The sequence below is a fragment of the Patella vulgata genome, chromosome 1 (assembly GCF_932274485.2).
Source record: "Patella vulgata chromosome 1, xgPatVulg1.2, whole genome shotgun sequence".
Classification (NCBI taxonomy): Eukaryota; Metazoa; Mollusca; class Gastropoda; family Patellidae; genus Patella; species Patella vulgata.
Window position 1 is genome coordinate 32,400,828 of NC_065879.2, and position 23,934 is coordinate 32,424,761.

The window sequence follows — 23,934 nt, forward strand, 5'->3', positions numbered from 1 at the left end:
GATGCTATTAATTAAAATATTAAAAAAATAAGTATGTTATATATTTGCATACAAGAGTATTACGGTCTTGGAGAAAGAACAATAAAAAAAACCATTGCCACGTTTTATTAGCTTCCTATTCACGAAGTATCTACCGGTAAAGGTAGGAGGCTGGAAGAGCCGTAAACAAATCGAATCGCACAGCAAAGTATTTGACAGGTGTGCGGCACACGACAGGAACCCCACAAGGTGTTTATTGGATACAAAGGATATAACAGTATGAAATATAAAGTGTGGAAAACAGTAAATTAACCGTGCAATAATATTTAAAATGACAGGTCCTGAAGTATTTCATAATAAACATAAACACGACGTATATTTGGAGCGACAAATTCAAGAGTCATTATTAATAGCAGACGATGAGTTTTCACGAAAAGACTTCCTTGACGTTATAAAGAAAACAAAACAAAATCCAACCAAAAAGAAAGGAAGAAAAAAAGCCGAAGACGATGAATTTTGTGAATTATCAGGCTGGGTGCCCGATAAAAATGTGTCGTATCGAAAAAGAGAAAAATGTGCTGAAGATAGTGGTAACAGTTCTAGTAGAGAGTTTATTTCTTGGAGAGACAGTCGAAGTTGTTCATTAGCTAGGCATCACTATATATTTAGGCATTATAAAGACACAAAACGATACATCGAACAATACCGAAAAGATTGCACATGTTCTAAAAATACCGGAATTCCATCTTCTAAAGAATACTTTGATTTAAAACGTTACAAAGAATACGAAAAATATTCAATGGTGCCGAATACTAAAACAATATCACAGAAGTCAGAACGTAAGGAAACAAACAGCAAACCACATACCGGTACCTTTTCTTATACAAACAGAAGTGTTTCCAACCCATTCAATGTGTATACTGACTTTTTCTCAGGAAAAAATGTAGGAAGGGTAATTGAGAGCGATGTGGAACAAATTTTACAATCGGATACGGATTGCAGTGCGCAAAATGATTTATTTGCCAGGAAATATACCCGACGAGAAAGTGCAACGTATAAATACGGCAAAAATAGCGCAACCGATATAACAACTACACCACTACCCGGTAATAATCATCAGAGGTGAGTTGGGTTGAGGTATCGCACATTATAGCAGGCAGATTCATTCTTGATCAATTATTAGAAAGATCCCCCCCCCCCCCGATCGTTAATCATGACGCATAAAATATTGACAGGTCGGTCAAAACTTCAAAACTAATTTGGACAAAGAGCGCAGAACAGAACATTTATTTTAAATTCATCGCTGATAGCTATTTTGATAATTGCCCTTTTTGGTTCAATAATATATACAGTTTGTTTTTAATCCTGCCTCGGATTGCACACGTATCCATTAATTTCTTTATAGTTAAAACAGAAAAGTAAGACACTAAACCCTATTTCACTCATTCATTTATAGTTAAAACTACATTGAAGTACGGGGGTTCACGTGGCTAAGTGGGTAAGACGCTGGCTCGTTAGCCTGGAGGTCGGGTGTTCGATCCCTGCATTGGCCGAGAAAGTTCATCCAGTTTTTTCCGTCGTGGTTTCCCCTTGTCAGTGATGCAGGACGGAGGGCCTGACAAGGACAGCTGTCTAGTCGTTCGGATGGGACGAAAAACCGAGGTGCACGAAAAAGATCACTTGGCAGTTGGAATTCGATATAAGAGTAGGCCGTAGCGCCGCTGCCCGGGCAAAATTTCCCCCATAGCACACTGTATGGCGTATGCCCGTCTTCATTAGCCCAGGTTAGGAGCAGAACAGTAGGACGTTAAACCCCATTTCATTTCATTTCACATTGAAGTACAGCTTGTAGGTCTGAAGTATATTTCGGCGCCAACGTTTCTGGTGTCGAACCTGGTACGAATAGCGGATCCCTATCTATAAATTACTAATATCGTAATATGATATGTAGATATATAGTCAATATCGGGTAATGATAATAACGCCCTGCCGCGCTGAAGATAGAAAAGAATGTTTTAACTTGGGTGTGGAAAAGACTGATGTAGTATTACGGCCAGACATCTGATTATCCGTGAATTAAATATCAGACGATAGTGATCATGGATTATTTACATTGTAAATTTGTCATTGGTTAATAAAATTGGTCCGACACTTACGATTCCTAAGAGATGTTGATATTAAAGGCAGGTAGGATTGTAACACATGGTTCAATTTTATTTCAATAATTCGCTTTCGCGTAGGGGTCTTTAGCAGTGGGAGGAAACCGTATGACCAGGAGAAAACCCACGAGGTTGGACAGGCGACCCTACTCCTTGTTCCCACCGGGGAATCGAAACCCCGCCAATTGACTCAATGACAGACCGCACAGCACGCACGTGCTAACCATTCGGTCATCCAACCCCCAGGTGGCTCTGTGACTAAGGTCCTGCCTCACTGATGGGGAGGTCCCAGATTCGATCTCGTTGTTGGCCGAGAAAGCTCGTTTCTCCGTGTCATTGATACAGGACCGATTCACTGGCAAGGAATACCGTCTATTCGTTCGGATGACGACAAACCAGGGTCCCCCCCCCCCTTTAATATGAAAACCACGTCCACACACTCGGAACAGATTGTATAACAGTATTATGTATAAGTTAAACTTAATAAGTATACTGGAGTTACGGGGACCGAGTGTCTTTGAATCTTCTATAGTATGTACTAACCCACACGAAAATGTTACGTCACCCATAGTTACCCGTATACAAGTATTACTGCACTGAGTAGATGTAGGCACTGCAAAAATGTTACATAAAATATTCAAGAAACCGTCTATAAGTATGCGTTTTGAGACACCAATCTATTCAGTAACACTACAGTGATCGAAATATCAACTGCTTGCTTGCTTTGAGTAGACTACCTTTATTTCACGTTTTATGAAGCGGTTATATTGATTAAGAATTGACCGATTTCCGCCTAATCCGATTAATAGATTATCGACTGTGCGACGCCGGGAAGATTATATCGACTTTTGGTTTGGTCACATAATATGTAGTTTTAATAGTACTTTGATTATTTTCATTATTGATATGAATAAAGTTATTATATTTACGGTCTACATATACATGCAATTTGTATTTTCGACCATTCTTCTACTATTTAGTTTATAGTAATCTGATATTATCGAATGCATGGTGCACATTACACCTTTTATATTACCATGAACAAGGGGATGGTGTTAATCTTTTTCCCATCTTTTATTTCTGACACTATTTATTCAATAAATATGTACATATTATAAAAGTGCACTATATTATCGTGGGATCTTTTAGAACAAATAACATACGAGTTCCATTTATTTCATTCAGTGTAGACTTAAAACTGTCTGTATCATCTGTGATAGAAAAAATCATAACTGTCGTACAGCCACATAACAGTATAAATACCAAATTATTGGGGTGGGGGGGGGTATTTAATCTATTTAAAGATACATGTAGATTATGGGAGATTCGATAACGAGTTGGCAGTTCTCACTATAATAGTTAAAAACAAGATAATGTAAAGGCAATTTGCTGAAAATTTCATTCAAATTGATCCACTATGAACCGAGAACTAAGCGATTGAAATTTCCGCCTAGCCTCGATCATCATTACTAAAGTCAGTACGATAAACAGCATAGTCTCGATTATCCAATTAAAAGTTAAATCGTAAAGGAAAGTTATTCAGTAAATCGGCTCATAATCCAGTAAAGATCGCAGGCTAGCGATGCCATCTAGAGTTGAATATGATCTGGATAGGTTAATTAATGTCTAATTAATAATTTAGATAACATTTCAGACCTAAAGAAAGACCTGCAATAGACAGATTTAGCTCTTGCATAATGTATGTTTAAAGGTTATAGAAAAACAAACAACAAACACAGATTCTTGACGTCGATGTAAGCATATACAAATATTTCAAATACCAAATCCGCATATTGGAACCCTTGAGACGAACATAATCTGTGAGAGAGAGAGAGAGAGAGAGAGAGAGAGAGAGAGAGAGAGAGATGGGGTTTAACGTCCACTCGACACAAACTAGGTCATTTCGGGACTAACATATGGTTTAATTTTATTTCAATAATTCGCTTGCGTGTAGGGGTCTTTAGCAGTGGGAGGAAACCGGAGGACCCGGAGAAAACCCGCGAGGCTGGACAGGCGACCCTACTCCTTGTCACGTACAACCGGGGATTCGAAACCACGCCAGTTGACTCAATGACAGGTCTTATGATACAGCACGCACGTGCTAACCATTCGGCCATCCACCCCCCCCCCCCCAAACATACTCTGTACTAAGGCAACGCTATGAAAGTCGCCTTAAAAGTGCTTGGTAATCGAATATTATAAAGTTTGTCACACCACCGTTACTCTGTCTTGATGACGCTAATGTTTTAGGGCCACACGTATTTTGGGTGTATATAGTCGGTCGTCGCCCCTACCCGTCCGTCCGTCAACAGTTTCTCGTTGATAGAGGCTATAGATTGTTTGAGGGATTTGGTGTGATGATTTTGTTCCAAGAAAATTCCTTGTAAACGACAGAGTTTTTGAAGGATGTTTTTCAAACTTGGCATGAAGCATACTCACCGTGAGCAGATGACCCCTATCGATTGTCAGCGTTCTCCAATTTTCCCTTTTGGAATTGCTGCCCCTGTCATTCTGACATCGTTTCGCAGCCTTCTGTTCTTGATCTACCACGCCAACCCTTCTCCGATAGCCCGTTAATGCGATAGCGGCTACAGTTTTTAACAGACATCTTTCCAATTAGGTTTGAAACATTGGGGTCATGAGATGATGAACCCAATTGATATTCATCACTCCACGACGTTCAGTTTCGCCCCCCCCCCCCCCACACAATTCTCCAAAAGCAATGTTACATTGCTACATTTTTAACAGATAGAGGCTACAGTAATGTAATGGATTTGTTTTAGATTGGGCGTAGCCATTGAGGTCATTATTAGACACGAATCGTAATATCAAATCTAGTCAGCATCTAAGTTTTTCTTTCGCATGGCATAATTTCTGTGTGGGCGCATTTACACGGTTTGCGTTCCTATCTTTTAAACTGAAATACATTTCTATGAATATCGGGCCAGTCTTTATAAGAGCTATTCGATGTTATCCATTGATAAAAACAAGGAACGAAATGTTTAAGGATTAATATATGAATGGAATCCAGTCTTTAAAACACCGAGCCTCTTTCATAAATGTATTATTATGTAGAAAATTGACCAGACATATATGAATGTGTTCATGATATAGTGATCGATGTATTCTCTATATAACGCCCAATATCCCACGGTATTGTTAGCCCACTCTAAGCAGTTAATTGAAATAACTAAACAAAATATGGAGCCACTCAAACGCCACTTATAAATTAAATACTCTGTCATGATCAAGCTTGTCCTTTGACAGCAAGTATATTAAGTACGTGTACGTAGATACCGATCCAAGGAATGCATTAGTTTATATTATGATTTATGACACTATGAATCCCTTATGAAAACTAAACAAATATAAAACCCGAAAATCCCACCGTCATAAATCAAAGCCCTTTACAGCCACATTAAATAAATAAATTGAGAAATTTATAAGATTGAGTAGTTATATTACGTAAACAATTTTGTTTTCGAATGAAATTTCTTACAGTTATTATTACATAAATTTACCATAAGTGTAAAGGTTTTTTTAAAATTTTAATAAAATAGAAGAGATGTGCAGTCGGCTACAGCTTGCATATAGTCAAGAAAAAGCTAGCGAGTAAATATAATATGAGTAATAAATTACACTGCACCTAATAGAATAAGTTATGATAGTACCCTACGTGTATATACATTTACACGGTTCTTAATCACCACGGTTATGCCAAATCCCTAATATCACGGTTTAAAGATATATGATCCCTCTAATTATATGGCTATTAAAACGTATCCGTGAATCGTGAAATGTGTGTCCATTGTTTATAAATGCTAGTTACCATATCGCCGATATAAACAATAAAACGTTACATAGTTGTACTCAGACGGATTCTGTCTAACCCCATGTGACGAACGTTTAGTATGCTGTAGTAAACCCCAAATTACCACCAAATTCCCTAGCTATGTGAACTTCTCGAATACAAGAGAAATAGTGTCGCGTGTTCTAGCTGTCTTGTGTATATCACAAGTCGCCACTTAAAGGAGCTAAATAGCTAATATTTGGGACCTAGAAATTGACACAAATGTAGCCAAGGGACAATGGCCACCAGCAGAATAATCAAGCCAGTTGTTAAAATACACAAGTACAACGTAAATTCACGAACTTTCCAAATCAGGGATGGACTGAGTATGGTATACGGGGCACCTAAAGAAGTCAATGTTCTCACGTTGTTTTGGACGCCTTTTTTAGTCGTTGTTTGGTGAAATGATAAGACTGTCACACGCTAACATTGTGCATAAGCCAGAACCATCATACTCCATGCTTCTCGCAGGATACAAGTATATTATAGAAATGAAATGAAATGGTGTTTAACGTCGGACTGTTCCGAACTGGGCTAATGACGGGCATACGCCATACAGTGTGCTATGAGGGAAATTTTGCCCGGACAGCGGCACTACGGCATACTCTATATCGAATTCCAACTGTCAACGGATATTTTACATGCACGGGACCTCGGCTTTTCGTACCATCCGAACTAGTAGACAGCTGTCCTTGTCAGGACCTCCGTCCTGCATCACTAACAAAGGGGAACCACGCTTGAAAATCTGAATGAACTTTCTCGGCCAATGCAGGGATCGAACACCCGACCCCCAGGCTAGCGAGCCCGCGTCTTACCCACTTAGCCACCGTGGTCCCCAGTATATTATAAAAAGCACCACTTAAATCCCTTGTTCAGGATATTTGGATTTCAAAAGTTCATCCTACTTGGTAGAAGGTATCCTTGGCGGAATATCCATAAAAAGAAAACAAATTGCATTATGTCCATTTGAGCTCCTTCCGGCGTGAGTTACACAACGAAAACATGATAGATCTTCGATAAGAAATACCCAGACATGTGACTATGATGAGATAACTAGTGAGATTCTTCATGAAATATTATGATTTCGAATCTGGTTAATACTATACAGCTATGATTTTTGTTTATCGTTACAGAATAGCCAGTGGCACAAAGTTATCAACACCTTCAAAAATTCGAACCCTAGATGGTTTAAACGCTTCACCAGATTATCAGGTACTGTTATATATTGGTTATCTTATAGTAAAATACACAAACTTGATACCAGAGTTTAAATTTTAGCGTCGACCCTTTGAGAACAAAACCCAATCACACCGGGGTTAAGAATTGCTGTACATGTAATGTGCATAAGTGGCCAAAATAGTAATCCCACATCACTCCCATACAACATGCTTTTTACTAGTATATAATTTATGAAAGTACATGAATGAACACTATATTATCTCTTAGCTTTTTGTTTCTTGATAAGGTTATGCCATCTGGAAATGTTCTACCAATATACGGTAATTGTATGGTATTGTTTAGAGTTCAATATATTTTTTCTGCTTTTAAAACTAAACTGAATTCTACAATCCCTTTATATTATATTTATCAATTGATATTTTATCTATGTTACTGATTAGTATTACGAAAGAAGCGACTCTGAATACACAGATAGTACCCACAGAACACCAATATCAAGTCCTTCTCCAGAAGAGACAAGTAGATCTTCCACGAGATCAAAGTCACCACTGCCACAGAAAGAAGATACGGAAATACAATCTGAAACAATCACCGAGACATCTGATGAAAAGTTACATGTTGTTGGCGAACAAGACGCGGATATCCAGTCTGCTCCTGTTATTCGCCGTGAAAATAACCCGCCCAGTGGAAAGAGAAGGAAAACTTTAGATTCACCAAGTCTGATTTCATTGAAAGATTCCCGTTTCACACAACCGCATTCGACATTATGTGCCTTTACCGCCGAATATGCAACTGCTTCTATAGTAGGACAAGAGAAAAAGGTTTGGAAACCAGTGAGATCAACCTCAGTTGATAGAGAACGAGAACTTAAGAGAGGACTTGAAGCAGGAATGAACTGTCCTTTTAAAGTTAAAGATATTTCTGTTAAGCAAGCTTCATGTCGTTACAACCAAAAACAAGCTATGTTCACCCGTGGTGAACTAAAGAAGGGTAATACTAAGGTCGGTTATTATTCTAAAGAAAACATAGATCCACCCGGTAAAATGGAAGCTGTATTGGTAAAAACTGGACCAGAAGATAACGAATTCCCACAACCAATATGCTTCACTGTAAAGAAAGGAAGTGTCAAAACTAACCAGTTCTCAAATGGTGTTTCAACGCAGTCCGGACCGTCCTCCACGTCTAAAGCTAAACACCTCTCGCCAACCGAAGAAGTTCTAAGAATGCGTAAAATCCTCAGCAATAAAGTAGGTAATGGAACCAATGATCTTTCTGCGTCATGTGATAAAAACGTAGCTTCAAAAGATAACTACACACGCAGAACTGAAAGTTCGTATCGGCAGAAGATATTCTTTCCAACAGAAGAACTGGTTCCGTCTGCGAGAGCCACCATAGGCCGCGAAAAGGCAGGCAACAGACAAGATGGCAGTCAAGGAATTCCATCAATGCCTAGTATTATGTATTGGCAGTGTCATAATCCAGTGGATGTTACGAAAGGCAAGAAAACTAATGGGAATGCAAAAGAAACGGAATATTTTTCAAGGCTTCCAAAACCACCAGGAAAATCTCCGAAGCAGTTACATACTAATTCTATACCTCCTTCTGGAAATGGAGTTAAAGTCCCCCCAATAAAAAACATGGTTAATAATTCTAGTAATAGTTCTGACGTACCGCGTTCCGCCAAAGTCTGCTCTGCTGAATCTGACGTTAATCAAGCCAGTCCCAAAACACCAATTTGCTCTTCGCCCTGGATATCTGACGAAGGTGGTAGTAAATATATTCCACCTGCCAATAAATTTTCCACAAAATCTTTACCGCCAAAACTTCAAGGTTCAAAAGACAGATGGGCGAGTTCAACACCTACTGAACAGAAATTGAAGGAGTTAGCAGAGGTCATGATTACAGAAGGTCAGTCGGAAGGTGACGTATCTAAGGCTACCACCAAAAAGCGGCTTAAAGAAATGAAACAAGGACCATCAATTGCTTCTGGGGTAGATGTGTGTCACGTGTTACAACACTTACTTAACTTTCAGCAACTGTTATTAACTTCACATCCGTCATATTTTGATTTATTTGAAGATTTTGCACTATGGCACCTACACCTATAGCCCACATCTTGGGTATATAAAAATAAAATGATCATCAGACAAATGATAATGATGTACATATACATGTAGATACTACACCCATCTTGCCCGTAAAACTTAGCGGATAAACTTTACAATAACCGTTGATGCAACGAGTCTCTTGCTTAATTTAATATACATGTATAGAAGTCCAAAATGTCCCCCGTACGTCCCTGTAAGCGCAATACATTCTGCATCCCACCACTCATGTTCCCATTTTCACACATGTTAATCTGACAACTATTTTTAGTACACCTTGTATGTCGAAAAATTCAGAAAGCCAAATTAAAAGAAGTATGTTTTCTGGGCTGTACAAGTAAAATATCCCCGAACTCTATCAATTTTAAATGTCGATGACAACCATATAAAACTATATATAGTTTTACCTGGGGAGTTCTGCTGAGTAAACCGCTTTCTTGTCTGTCGGTACACTTGTAATTGTACATGTAGTAAAAACACAATCTTATTTAATTAAACCGACATTATGCAAGAGCTAAATCTGCCTATTGCAAGCCTTTCTTTAGGTCTGAAATGTTATATAAATTATTAATTAGACATTAATTAACTTACCAAGACCATAATCAACGCTCGATGCCATCGGCTGCCTCCGATATTAAGTAGGTTTGAATAAGTTTTGTGGTCGATAAAATAACGGTAAAAATGGATAATCGTAACAACGGTAGCATTGACAATCAAGGCTACAGTGTTATTGTATCGCCGACAGCTTGGCCCGGAATGAAGTACTTTTACTGACATTTCAACATATTCCCGTTTCATTATCTATTTTTAACTATTTTAGCGAGAACTGTCAGCTCTTTATCTAATCTTACCTAATGCCGATTTAAGTTCCGTACGGCAATAATCTGTGATATAATTAAGAAACTTGGTTGTACAAAAGGGCATTTTATATTTGATTTTTAGCAGAGTGTGACTAAACTAACTATTTTGAATGGTTGTGCCAAGTTGAATTGACATGCATATTATTTTACTAACGCATAGGTAATAGCTTGAACTAGAATATCAAGGGAGATTCTGATTGCTGTGTTTATTTGAAGTGTTTCAAACCATGCAAATTTAACAATGTTTGAGTGGATACCAACACGTATTCACCGTGTGATTTCTTATCTTTAGTTTTATGGATCACTTCATTGATATTTGTCCCAATTATGGATAATATTCACCCTTTATTTAGTTTTATGAATATATACGTCGAATAAGCAATAACGTCACGATTTATATTTTTTTTCCAACCCGATCGTTTCTACTCCAACCAAAATTTAGAGCCGCTCCCTAAATGGAGACAAAATGAAATGAAATGGGGTTTCAAGTCCTACTGTTCTATACTCCGACTGACCTAATGAAGACGGGCTATGAGGAGAATTTTGCCCAGAAAGCGGCGCTACGACCTACTATTATATCGAATTCCAACTGCCAGGGGATCTTTTACGTACACGCTAATGTGTACACAGGACCTCGGTTTTTTGTTCCATCCGAACGACTAGACAGCTGTGCTTGTCAGGCCCTCCGCCCTTCACCACTGACAAGACGAAACCACGCTGGCAAATCCCGATGATCTTTCTCGGCCAACACCGGGCGCGAACCCGCGATTTCCAGGCTTGTGAACAAGCGTTTTACTCATGTAGCCACCGTGGCTCCCTAGATGGAGACGAGGATTAACAAAGTTACATTCGCCTAAGTAGCACAGGAATTACCCCCCCCCCCCCCTCCGCCCATTGTTAAGCTGTCTTGTATTAGATTATATTCCACAGATTCCATAAGCGCTACACCAGCCCTACAAACTCTACGCAAAATAAAGGGTACACAAACATGTGAAAATATACTTTTCAACTAATTAAATAGTAGTTACACTGAAAAATCACCCAATTTTTAAATCTAGGAACCGTTTATGTTTTATTACTTTTTACAGATGTGGTTCGACTCCAACGGTCGAGCGTACGTAAGTCTAGCCGCCCGTTATGATCCAATCAGAAAATAGACACGAAGTGAGTCGGATGTGGATGCCGTGAACTAATATAACAAAGCTACTGATATATAAATTAACTGTAATATTTTTTTTGAAAAAAACAACAAAAAACCCATAGGCCTAACAATTAATCCAACCTATTTTTTATCATCATCATCGTCGTCATACATGCATGTTGTATATATCTGAATCATCAATACATAGCAACATCAAAGAGCGCTTTCGTAGCAACCGTAATCATCACCAAAACTACATCATCACCATCGTATTTATTTTTTCCATTCTTTCATACAATACAAAATATAACATAATTAACAACGCTTAAATTCTAGGTTCGCCTATTTGTCGTTAAAGTGTGTGGTTCTTTTAATTGCTGTGTTATGTGACGTTGATAATAACACTATTGTTTCATTAATGTCACCTTTAATACTAACGAGTTAAAAATTTTAATCGCGAAATTCAAAATTGACCATGGAATATTAATTAATTATATTGTAAGGTGTATATTCTAGTGTTTCATTGTTTATACCTGTTTATAGATTTAACGAATGACATATTATATTAAAAATTGTTATATTTTTACGTTTCACTTTCTTAAATATTAAAATTCAGATTAACTAGAAGTGTCATATGTTTTATGTCCGTGATTTGATAAGCCCTTTTTCATATATTTTCAGATTGATGGTGAAAAACCTCCACATCATACTGAGGTGTCACTAAAACCCCACCCAGACGCAAGGATTGACAACATTTGTCAACAAGATCAATCAAATTCTTCCAGCATTATTTCAAAGCAATGTGCAAACGCCCAGACATGTTGTAGAAGCCTGTTGTCGGATCCGTCGCATACCTTCCAAACTGATAACGAGTCTTCTGATACCATGCCAGGTAACAACGGTTCTTCAGATCCATCAATAGGTGCATCTTCGACTGTTTCCACAGACATCGTTTCCCCACGCCCAATGTCTGTGTTCTCTAGAAGGGGTCATTTGTCTCTTGGAAAACTTCAAGATATAAATTCTCGCAACACAACCTCCTCTTTAAGCTCACAAAGTATAGATTCTATGACTTGGCGGGAAAAGTTACAGGCTTTAAGAAAAGCAGATAAACCACATTTTAAAAGAAAAGGAAAACCTCGTCGGTTAAGTTTTTATAAAGAGGATAATATTGTAGGGAAGGTAGAAGTTGGGTGTTGTGACCCGTGTCTTACCCACAGGAAGAAAATCCAAGAGCTTATCGAGAACTCTAAAATTAAATTAAAAACAATTTGTACAGAAATGGACCAAGCATTGGTGGTTAGGAAAAACAATCGCTTAAAATCCAATGTGCTGGGAGACGCTCAATTAGACATTGATACCATCATCAACTCTGTCAGAGATTGTCAAATTCAAAATGTCGATGATAAGACCCGTGTAGTTTGCAAAACAAAGACTTAACTGTGGTTTTGTGATATTAAATGACTGTGATACTTTATATTGATAATGTATATAATACAATGGTCATTTTTTTGTGCTATGGTGTGTTGGTTTGTTTAAAACAGTAGACAATGACTTGTAGATGTCATTTAAATAATGAGTACACGTCTGTCACATTAAATTTAACCCTTGAACAAGATTAACTCAACTAACCATCCAGTCAAAATTTGATATCAAATTCACTGAAATTGCATTAAATGGAGCCCGATTTTCAAATTTAATACTGATGAGATTGTTGCGCCCCCTCCCATCCCATAAAGTAACTCGCCCCTTCGATGATGGATTCATCCCTTCTGCCATTCAAACTTGAGCACTCCAATAGCAGTCTTTAAAGAAAAAAGATGAGATTTATGGGCCATTGTACCTAATTTAAATCGTGATGTTTGTTCACAGATCAATAATCTCGTCATCGGTCAGATTTTGTTGATTAGATTCACCCAATCTATTTGCAATCCATATTTAGGCTTCATATAAATTCGAGTTCTAGCTGGTCGGTCATCCATGGCTTACGGTCATGGTGTTGCGATCTCTGGTGTGTTGGGACACATTCAAACTCGTGGATTTACTACGGGTACACCGGTTTCCTCCCACAGGGAACACCCTTGCGCGTGCGCTAAGATAATGACACAAAATATCAGGAAAATTCATCACATAAGCTATACATTGATTTTTTCCAATATATACGCCGGGTCACAGATAACTTGACAAGAGCCTAAAATAGAGTTTTTCACAATTATAACTCCAAGAATAAGCGGCGTGGATGTTTTTTGATGAGCCGTTGATGGGGCGAATGGTTAGGGCGTGCGCGTTGTATCATAAGGTCTGTCATTGAGTCAACTGACCTGGTTTCGATTCCCCGGTTGTACGTGACAAAGAGTAGGGTCGCCTGTCCTAATATGTAAGCATGTCTCTTGTTTACTTTGTTTTATTATTCACATTTGCAGAACTCTTGAAAAGTACCATTACAATATAATATTTTGAATGACGAAATTAGTACTAAACGAAAAAGCTAACGAGAAGCCACTTTCAGGTGGATTTTGAACCAAGTGGTTTCTTTATGTGGGAATCTTTATTACACATATTAATTAAGTGATGTGGAGCGGCATTAAAAGTACTGTTTTACCAAGCTCTAAGCAAATCACCATTTATATCAACGTGATCTCATTTCCCGACAGTTTACAACCCCCCCCCCCCCACTCCCACTCTTCCACACATGCACACCTGCAACCCCCCTCTCCACAAATCAAGACAGTTGTCCAGGGGCATGATATACACCTGTTTAAAGATGGACAGTCCTAGAAAGTTATGTTTTATTAATATATAACATGATCACAGGCCCGTAACTAGAGGGGGCGCAGGGGGGGGGGGGGGTAACCCCCCCCTGCAAAAAGTTTCGCCCCCCCCCCCCCTGTGAAAAAAATTTAAACCATAAAAAAATAGATATACATTGTCCGTCAATATTACAGCACCCCTGACGACACTTCCCGCCCCCTTGTTGCTCTGGGCTAGTTACGGCCCTGCATGATCATCATTTATGTCAAAATAGTCAACATAATCGAAAACGCCCCGCCCCCCCCCCCCCCCCAAAAAAAAAAAAAAACCCAACAAAAAACAAACACCAAAAAAACGCATGATCCCCACAGATTCGGAATCTACGCAAACAACTGGTTTAGAAACACTTGGTCGCATAAAATCACAGCTCGGGTGGCGATTCCCCCACCCCACCCACTTCGGGCACCGGACTAATAAGCTAATCCATATGTTCCGCATCATTAATAATTTATTATGGCTTCTATAGTAGTAGTAGTAATAGCAATACATGTATTAGTTTATTAACGTCTTACCAGTTGTAGATACATCACATTCTAAAATTATGATATACTAAGTATTAAAAAACTGCCATTCATTAAGAATTATGAGAGACGATATGTACATTATATAGAAACAAATAAATAAGCATAGTAAAATACAAAAAACACCTACGACAGAAATTCTAAAATTAATATCTATACCGGGCTAAAAATAAGAACCCATTCACGAACATGGATACAAAGTTTGCATCCGTTGTTTTTTTAAATATCGCAGTAGGTTTTGGCACTGAATTTAACTATTTCATCCCTGGACAGAATAAAAGACATTTTCTCAGAACTTGTATAAAGGTAAATAAAACCTTTCTAAAATCGCTATATTATATAGTTCACATTCTAAAACACGGTGTTCTTCATTTTCGACTTTATCGGTACAATAAAAACAAAGACGGTCCTCAATCAGGGGCGGATTGGGGCCGGGAACCGGCCCGGGCTCCCGTGTCGGAGCGGCCCCTTTTACTGACCGCGGAGCCCGGATGGTGGTTCCAGACATGAAAATTTTGAAACATGAACCCCAAATATGCGATTTGGTGGCATATCTGATTATAATCTCTGTCAAATAATATATCTCATAAATCGATTAATTTAGGCCAAAACCCCGACCTGCAAGTAATTTACAACCATCAACCTGTGAAATTATCATATCGTCATATTATTAATTAACGTATTATCATTGTATCGTCAAGACCAGCTATCATCAAATTTTGCAGAGGCCTTAAAATTGAATTTTTTTGGGGAGTTACGAACAATCGGCAGACCTTTCTGGCGACAGTGTCGGTGGAATCCGATGAAATTTTCGGATGAAATTCGGAATCCCCATTGCAGGATTCCGAATTCCGGCTCGCACCCAGCACACCCGGCCCAGAAAGTCTATTATACCAGCCCAATCCAGATTCCAGTGATGGCGTGGCGGCCCGTTAAACCCACCGGCCACATACAACATGATCATCATCTAACAGACTCTAACAAACCAATGTTATTATGCGTCTTTCTAGTAGGCTATTCGCAAATGATTGGCGATGCATGGAAATTAAAGACCAGGAACACGTTTTATAAAGCGTATATATAGGTTGTGATTGCTGCCTTCACTAATCGTTTGAAAGTTTAGTTGTTCTGGTACACAATCATTATCCGTGAGACAATCAGGGAAATCCCCAAAAAGGAATGTGTTATAGTAATTTACAATTTTGCGCGATGTATGCAAGTTTTCCTCCAACGCTGCGGAGGCCATTTGGAGCATATTTTGGAAAGAACATGACTTTTATGCAAGCGCAACCAAGATAACTGAAACTATGGGAAATGATCGTACACAGGCTGAAGTTTAAGTTCAGCAAATTTTTTGAAATTGTTTGGATCTTTGTAGGATTTAATAAAAAGACAATTATAAGGCACACAAGGAAAGAGTGTGAGAAAAACTCTATCCCGTCGTTTTTTTTTTAATTACCTATTCTGTCATAGATACAACCGAAGAGAGATGGGGTTGAAATAAAGATCGACTGTTTAGTTTACTTATCGTGACCCTTGCAACTGGGGTCTCTCTACCAAGGGACCAGTATAGAGCATAGCAGGGGTTTCTTCTGAACGTCTAGAAGCCTCACTTCTATGTTAAAATCAGGCGTCGTTGTATGTAACCGCATAATTACTTGCGTGCTATAACCTGGAGAAAGGACTACTTGTGGCAAAATTGTTCAGGGTGGTGGTGGTTGGGGGGGGGGGGGGGGCTACAGCCTCCCTATCCCTCCTTCCCCACTCCGTCGGGCCTGTCGCGGAATGCTGATTATCCACAGGATTTGTGCTCCCATGATCCCATCACTCTAGAAAGCTCACTTTGTGTATGTAATGCCATAACCCAAGCAGTTGCACCAAAATTGAATTCAATCAAGATCTTTTGATCATCAACATCTAAAACGGGCAAAAATAGAAGCATAAATTAATGTGAAACTGGTCATATAAAGATTTACATAATTTACAGATTTGTATTTATAGCTGCGTATTTGTATCATTGGCAGTCCAAAGAAACGTTCAAAAACAGACAACCCGTTACTGTAACATGCATCTAACTACTTGCGTCATCAACAGATTTATTTTTAGACATTTACATACAAAACACGAAATTTAAATGAAATCAAACGCAGTGAATTTGGTGATCACAATGATTGCTAATGGCACACAGGCTGAATTTCCTCATGCAATCAGATTCATAAGGATACGTATCATTTTTTTCAAAGCACGGATTTCTGATTCTCGAAGCACGGGTTTTTCATTTCGCCTGTATAGGCACGTTAATATGTCTTGGGTTAATAGGCCAATAATTGAACGTTATTGCTGCATTTTAATTACCACAAGAAATAGTTCCCGACTGCAGGTGCTGTAAAAGAATTCCGTAACCCATATAAACTGCTTCTGCTATCATTTCCAAACGGGTCAATACTCTGAGCTGAAACTTTTAGACAAGATAACACATTTTTATTGTACTTTAGCAATTTGGGAGACATATAATGATATGGTCTATGATGGATTGGTTAACCTCTATTATTGATCTTGTCACAGGTTGCGCGGTTTCTCTTGGTCATAATTTCTACGAATTCTGCCGAGAAAGTGAAATATGGTAAACATGTTCTATTCTAAAGGACATTAAATTGAATTATTCTGTATGAGCATTATAATTATTACCGAAACTATATAAAATACGGTTGTCAGATAAATTTTAAATGTAATCACCTAATTAAGAGGTATCGGAATATCTATAATTGAGCTTGATTAATTTATTAGTTGACTTAATGACACTGACAGATTAGTGGTTAAACTTATGGATTAGTTTGTATAACAGTGCAAGTGCCTTGATTGACAGTTAAATGACAAATTTAGATACAGTATATAAACTTCTATAATTAAACATCAGTCAAACTTTAACTAATAGTGCATCGTAACTTATTGTTAAATCGTATCTTATTTCAAAAGCTATTACAAGGATGGATAATGTTAAAGAAACCAGTAAATTAACTGAATTCACTACAAATCACGAAGTTTCAACTTACGGCGACGATGTCAGTTTATTTTCAGAAACTCCACATGTAAGCAGAACCAAGCGTTATGTGACAGCGGCACCCGTAGGTGATCAGTTACAGAGAAAAATGTTGAACAAGAGAATCGACAGACGTTTGAACGAGATACAGAAAAAACGAAATTATATAAAAAACAAGAATCATGAATTGAAGAACAAAGAATCGTATTTACAGAATCATCTTCGAACGCTGATGCTTGAGATTTCAGAAGATTCTGGAACTACCCAGATTTTCCATGATGAACAATCAGTGTATGAATGCATACAAAATGAGTCGAATTTTAGAAGATTTAGTCCCCGTCGTATACCAACGATACGATCCCAAAGACGAAATTCGGTAAAGCGACCAATAGTACAATCCAAATGCTGTTAAATGTTTCCTCGGGGAATTCTAGTGATTATGTGCAAATTAGTAAAAACGGTGGATTTAGAATTTAGCCCCTAGTGCTGATGTCCATTGCCGGGAAGACTTACTTACATGTAAGGACATCTGAAATCTATAATATTTGGATTATTTAAGACGAAAATTATGTCTTTCATACAATTACAAGTGGAATTTTGTGATAGTAGTTAATTGTATATATTAGTGTTTTGACTTTGTCATACATATTTCATATTTGAATTTGTAAATTGATTTATATAAATTATGTAAATAAAATATATATCTATATAGTTAGTTTGAAGAATTTTCTTGCCCTTCTTTACACCAAACGTTTATCCATGATAAAACAAGAATATGTAAAATTGATTCTAGCGCATCAATTATTTACAGAGTTATTGCTCCTGTCACTGATACCTAATCTAGCAATCGCTCTACAGATTTACTGAGTTATTGACCGTGTCTTAGTAAGCTTCAAGGTTCTTGTTCAAACTTCGTGGGGTTGTTTGGCCAATTAAAAATAAAAGGATGAACCCAATTGATAATAAGATTTGCAATCCAGTTCATTGAGTCAATTGGAGGGGTTTCGATTCCATGGTTGTACGTGACAAGGAGTAAGGTCGCCTGTCCAACCTCGTGGGTTTTCTCCGGGTCCTCTGGTTTCCTCCCACTGCTAAAGACCCATACGCACAAGCGAATTATTGAAATAAAATTGAACCATGTTAGTCCCTAGGTGACCTGGTTTGTGTCGAATGGACGTTACCCCCCCCCCTCTCTCTCTCTCCCCCTCTCTCTCGTCACCTCGGTTTTTCGACGAACACCCGACCTCGCTAAGTGGGTAAGACGCTGGCTCGCTAACCTGGAAGTCGGGCGTTCGATCCCTGCATTGGCCCAGAAAGTTCATCCAGATTTTCCGGGGTGGTTCCCCCTTGTCAGTGATGCAGGGCGGAGGGCCTGACAGGGACAGCTGTCTAGTCGTTCGGATGGGACGAAAAACCGAGGTCCCGTGTACACGTAAAAGATCCCTTGACAGTTGGAAGTCGATATAAGAGTAGCCTGTAGTGCCGCTGTCCGGGCAAAATTTCCCTCATAGCACACTGTAGGGCGTATGCCCGTCTTCATTAGCCCAGTTCGGAGCAGAAAAGTAGGACGTTAAACCCTATTTCATTTCATTTCATTTCACGTCTGTCAAAATGGACGCTCCTTGTGCGCAAATAGTGTAAAAGTATGTAATACCAAGGTTGTGGACACTCTACAGGTCACAATTCTTATCCGATTTTGACGAAACTTGAAATATAGGTATATCTCCAAAGGATCTCAGTTTCTTTCGATATTGGCATGTATCGGATCGAAATTTCATGGGTTATCCCTCGAATGTACGAAAAATCAGCCGATGTAGCGCGATAGGGAGAGTGTGGGCGGGTCACCCTCCCACTGGGGGGGGGGGGGCATCCCCCAAATTTCTTTTTAAAGTTTTCAGTCTTCTGTAAACACTGTTCTGGCATATTTTACGGGGTTAAACTAAAACATCACACCAATACAATGTTTATCATGTTTAGGTCAGGGGGTGCCGTATTAATATTTTTTTCATGACTTTTACATATTGAATGTTACACTTGAGTTATGAACAACACATTTACATTTACAAGAAAGTTGTATAGGTATTTAAAGTATTTTGTACATTTTGTGTATTATAAATGGATTTCAAAAAGTAAACATAAGTGTTTGTGGTTTAATTTGTACATTGTTTTATACAGATAGAATCTTAACTAATCCTAATAATTTTTGTAAATAAATAGGAGTTGGGGCCTACTATGTAAATGGTTTTTTTTTTGGTTTTTTTTTTTTTGGGGGGGGGGGGTCAGGTATATTCAGCCCCCCCCCCCCCGAAAAACAATTGGGGGGGGGGGGGTTGCGGACCCCCCATGTGTGACGCCCATGCAAGTATGTAATACGAAGGTTGTGGACCCTATGAGGTCACAATTTTTGTCCGATTTCGATGAAACTTAAATATATATCTTTATATCCCAAAGATCTCAGCCCCTTTCGATATTCGCGCATTTCAGACCATAAGTTCTTGGATTATGGCTTCTGATTGTACGAAAAATCGCTTTTTTTTCTTTTTTTTTTGCTTGTTCTCTATCCATCTCTTACAAAATGTGGGCGTATCTTGCCTGGCAGCCGCTGGTTTTCCAACATGCTGGACGTCTTTGACTAGTCATGAAGTGAAACTCTATTGCTAATGTCATCTATTTTATACTTATAATAATCGCCCCTGACTTCATGCAGTTCAGAGATTTTTAAATTTGAAAAATTACCGGTTTTGAGGTTTGACTCGGTAGCCGTATTAACTATAGGTACCTTATTATTTTTAGACAAATAAAGAACAACTGTAACCTTGATATTTTTGAGAGAAAAAGACGGATATATACTCTTCAAAAAAAAGTAGGGGATATTAAAATGCAAATACCTATGCAGGTTGTGATATGATAAATAGTCATGGACACTTGACATGCTTTGAGAGTATGTTCACAAATGAAGAACTTATCGCCCCAACAGAACCACTGAGCTGCATGTGCCACACGCAATAGCGCCATACGCGTGGGAGGGGTTCATTGTCAAAGTTGCCACTTCAAGGAAGGGTTGATGAAAACTGCCGCTTGCTGGTTTATCCTATCCATGTTTGCTTTCCTATCGGTTCTCGCATAAGATTTACTGTTTAGCGTATCTTTTCTTCAGTGTGTTACGTTTAATTTGATCGGGAGACGTGTTCGTCGACGTCAACGGACAAAACTGCAAGAATTGGCCGTGGCACTGCAAGAGGAGTGGGTCAGATTGCCCCAAATCGTGATTGGACGGTTGATCAGGAGCATCCCACGACGAATTGCTGAATGTCTGAGGATTGGTGGAGCAATTACTCATTATTAAGACGAAAACCAACCAGCGACTGCCAGGAAGGATACGCCCACATTTTGCAAGAGATGGATAGACAACAAGCTAAACAAAACGCGATTTTTCGTACAATCAGGGGCCATAATTCAGGAAGTTACGATCCGATATGCGCAAATATCGAAAGGAACCAAGATCTTTGGGTTATAAACTTACATTTCAAGTTTCATCAAAATCAGAAGAAAATTGTGACCTGAACGGCTGAAGCAAACAAGGCGACCCTTCGCACAATCAGGGGCCATAATTCAGGAAGTTATGATCCGATATGCGCGAATATCGAAAGGAACCAAGATCTTTGGGTTATAAACATGTATTTAAAGTTTCATCAAAATCGGATCAAAATTGTGTCCTCTCTCTAGAGAGTCCAAAACCTTGATATACCATATATTTACAATATTTGCGTACGAGGGGCAGCCATTTTGTCCGGCAGTTTTGGTCCGATTTGTACGAAATTCAGACTCATCCATCATAAGGGTGAAGCAGTGATATATTCAAACGTTTTTATAAATCGGATAAAAATTGTGAGATCTAGAGGAATCACATCCTTAAAACGCTACTTTTCGCACAATCAAGGGCCATAATTCAGGAAGTTATGATCCAATATGTGCGAATATCGAAAGGAACCAAGATCTTTGGGTTATAAATATGTATTTCAAGTTTCATCAAAATCAGATCAAAATTTCAAGTTTCAACAAAATCGGATAAGACTTGTGACCTATATAGGGTCCACAACCTTGATATACCATATTTTTCAGTTTGAAAACGAACAGCGGCCATTTTGTCTGTCAATTTTGGGCCGATTGTCACAAAATACGAACTCTGCCGTCCTTAGCCCGAATCAAACAGGTTTGATATATTCGGCCGAATATTTATTCGGGCGAATTATATTCGCCTGGTGTGTCCGCTTCGCCGAAGCATTCGACCGAATATAGAATTCATTAGCCAATCACCACTCATATCGAGAAGTCACGTGATAGATTGAAGACATCGACGCCGCCATGTTTAATCATGTGACGTGAAAGGTGATGCAATCGGCAGGTTGAATCGGGCGAAGCATTCGGCTAGTGTGTCCACCCATTCGGCCGATTGATTTGGCCGAATAAAATTCGGCCGAATGATTCGGCCGAACGATTCAGCTAATGTGTCCACTGCTTTAGGGTGTAAAGGTGATATAATAATACGTGTTTTTAAATCGGATAAAAATTATGACCTCTATAGGGTCCACAAGCTAAAACCGCGATTTTTCTTACAATCAGGGGCCATAATTCAGGAAGTTATATTCCGATATGCGCGAATATCGAAAGGAACCAAGATCTTTGGGTTATAAACTTACATTTCAAGTTTCAACAAAATCGGATTAAAATTGTGACCTCTATAGGGTCCACAACCTTGATATACCATATTTTTACACTATTTGAGAACGATGGCGGCCATTTTGTCTGTCAATTTTGGGCCAATTTTCACGAAATTCGAACTCAGCCGTCCTTAGGGTGTAACGGTGATAATATAATACTTTTTTTTTTAAATCGGATAAAAATTATGACCTCTATAGGGTCCACAAGCTAAAAACGCGATTTTTCGTACAATCAGGGGCCATAATTCAGGAAGTTACGGCCCGATATGGGTAAATATCGAAAGGAACCGAGATCTTTGGGTTATAAAATTACATTTCAAGTTTCAACAAAATCGGACAAGAATTGTGACCTATATAGGGTCCACAACCTTGATATACCATATTTTTACGCTATTTGAGAACGATGGCGGTCATTTTGTCTGTCAATTTTGGGCCGATTTTCACGAAATTCGAACTCAGCCGTCCTTAGGGTGTATTGGTGATATAATAAAATGTTTTTTTTTAAATCGGATAAAAATTATGACCTCTATAGGGTCCACAAGCTAAAAACGCGATTTTTCGTACAATCAGGGGTCATAATTCAGGAAGTTACGGTCTGATATGCGCGAATATAGAAAAGAACCGAGATCTTTGGGTTATAAACTTACATTTCAAGTTTCAACAAAATCGGATAAAAATTGTGACCTCTATAGGGTCCACAACCTTGATATACCATATTTTTACGCTATTTGAGAACGAACGGCGGCCATTTTGTCTGTCAATTTTGGGCCGATTTTCACGAAATTCGAACTCAGTCGTCCTTAGGGTGTAACGGTGATATAATAATACGTTTTTTTTTTTTAAATCGGATTAAAAAAATGACCTCTATAGGGTCCACAAGCTAAAAACGCGATTTTTCGTACAATCAGGGGGCATAATTCAGGAAGTTACGGTCCAATATGCGCGAATATCGAAAGGAACTGAGATCTTTGGGTTATAAACTTATATTTCAAGTTTCAACAAAATCGAATAAAAATTGTGACCTCTATAGGGTCCACAAGCTAAAAACGTGACTTTTCGTACAAACAGGGGCCATAATCCATGAAGTTTCGATCCGATACATGCCATTATCGAAAGCAGTCGAGATCTTTTGGGGATAAACCTATATTTCAAGTTTCGTCAAAATCGGACAAGAATTGTGACCTGTGGAGAGTCCACAAATAAATTGTGGACGTCCGGACGGACAGGGGCGACGACAATATACGTCCACTTGAAAATGTGGGCGTATAAAAACGTCCATTTTCACTTTTGACAGTGTATCTCTTTGCGAGTGAAATGGGGCCGTCAGATAAGCCGCCCATGTGAACTGTTTATGTTCATGATGTGTAGGCAATTGGCCTGTTATTAACATACACTGGTTACCTCTAATAAAAACAGCAGTGCATTTCCGCAGTTTTGTATTGTTTCTGAATATCCCCTACTTTTTTTTTGGGGGGGGGGGAGAGTCTATTATACTACTTATGTCTCCCATCTTGCTCCAGACGCAGTAACAGTAGTATCTTAATAAGGACTTCTCTGAACACGTTTTG

The 23,934-nt window shown here is 38.6% G+C and overlaps 1 protein-coding gene across 1 annotated transcript; it reads left to right on the top strand.

Annotated features, from left to right (window-relative positions):
• The first annotated feature begins 242 nt into the window (after positions 1 to 242).
• Positions 243 to 12,735, top strand: LOC126814863 (uncharacterized). Its single transcript, XM_050540286.2, has 3 exons — positions 243 to 1,101; positions 7,122 to 7,200; positions 11,955 to 12,735. The coding sequence occupies exons 1-3, from the start codon at positions 311 to 313 to the stop codon at positions 12,711 to 12,713; spliced, it is 1,629 nt and encodes a 542-aa protein (XP_050396243.1). The 5' UTR covers positions 243 to 310; the 3' UTR covers positions 12,714 to 12,735.
• The last annotated feature ends 11,199 nt before the right edge of the window (positions 12,736 to 23,934 follow it).

Bases quoted from the DNA above. Each gene is read 5' to 3' on its own strand.
- LOC126814863 (XM_050540286.2), top strand. From the start codon at position 311: ATGACAGGTCCTGAAGTATTTCATAATAAACATAAACACGACGTATAT. The intron at 1,102-7,121 runs GTGAGTTGGGTT...TTATCGTTACAG, and splicing joins CCCGGTAATAATCATCAGAG to AATAGCCAGTGGCACAAAGT. The intron at 7,201-11,954 runs GTACTGTTATAT...ATATATTTTCAG, and splicing joins ACGCTTCACCAGATTATCAG to ATTGATGGTGAAAAACCTCC.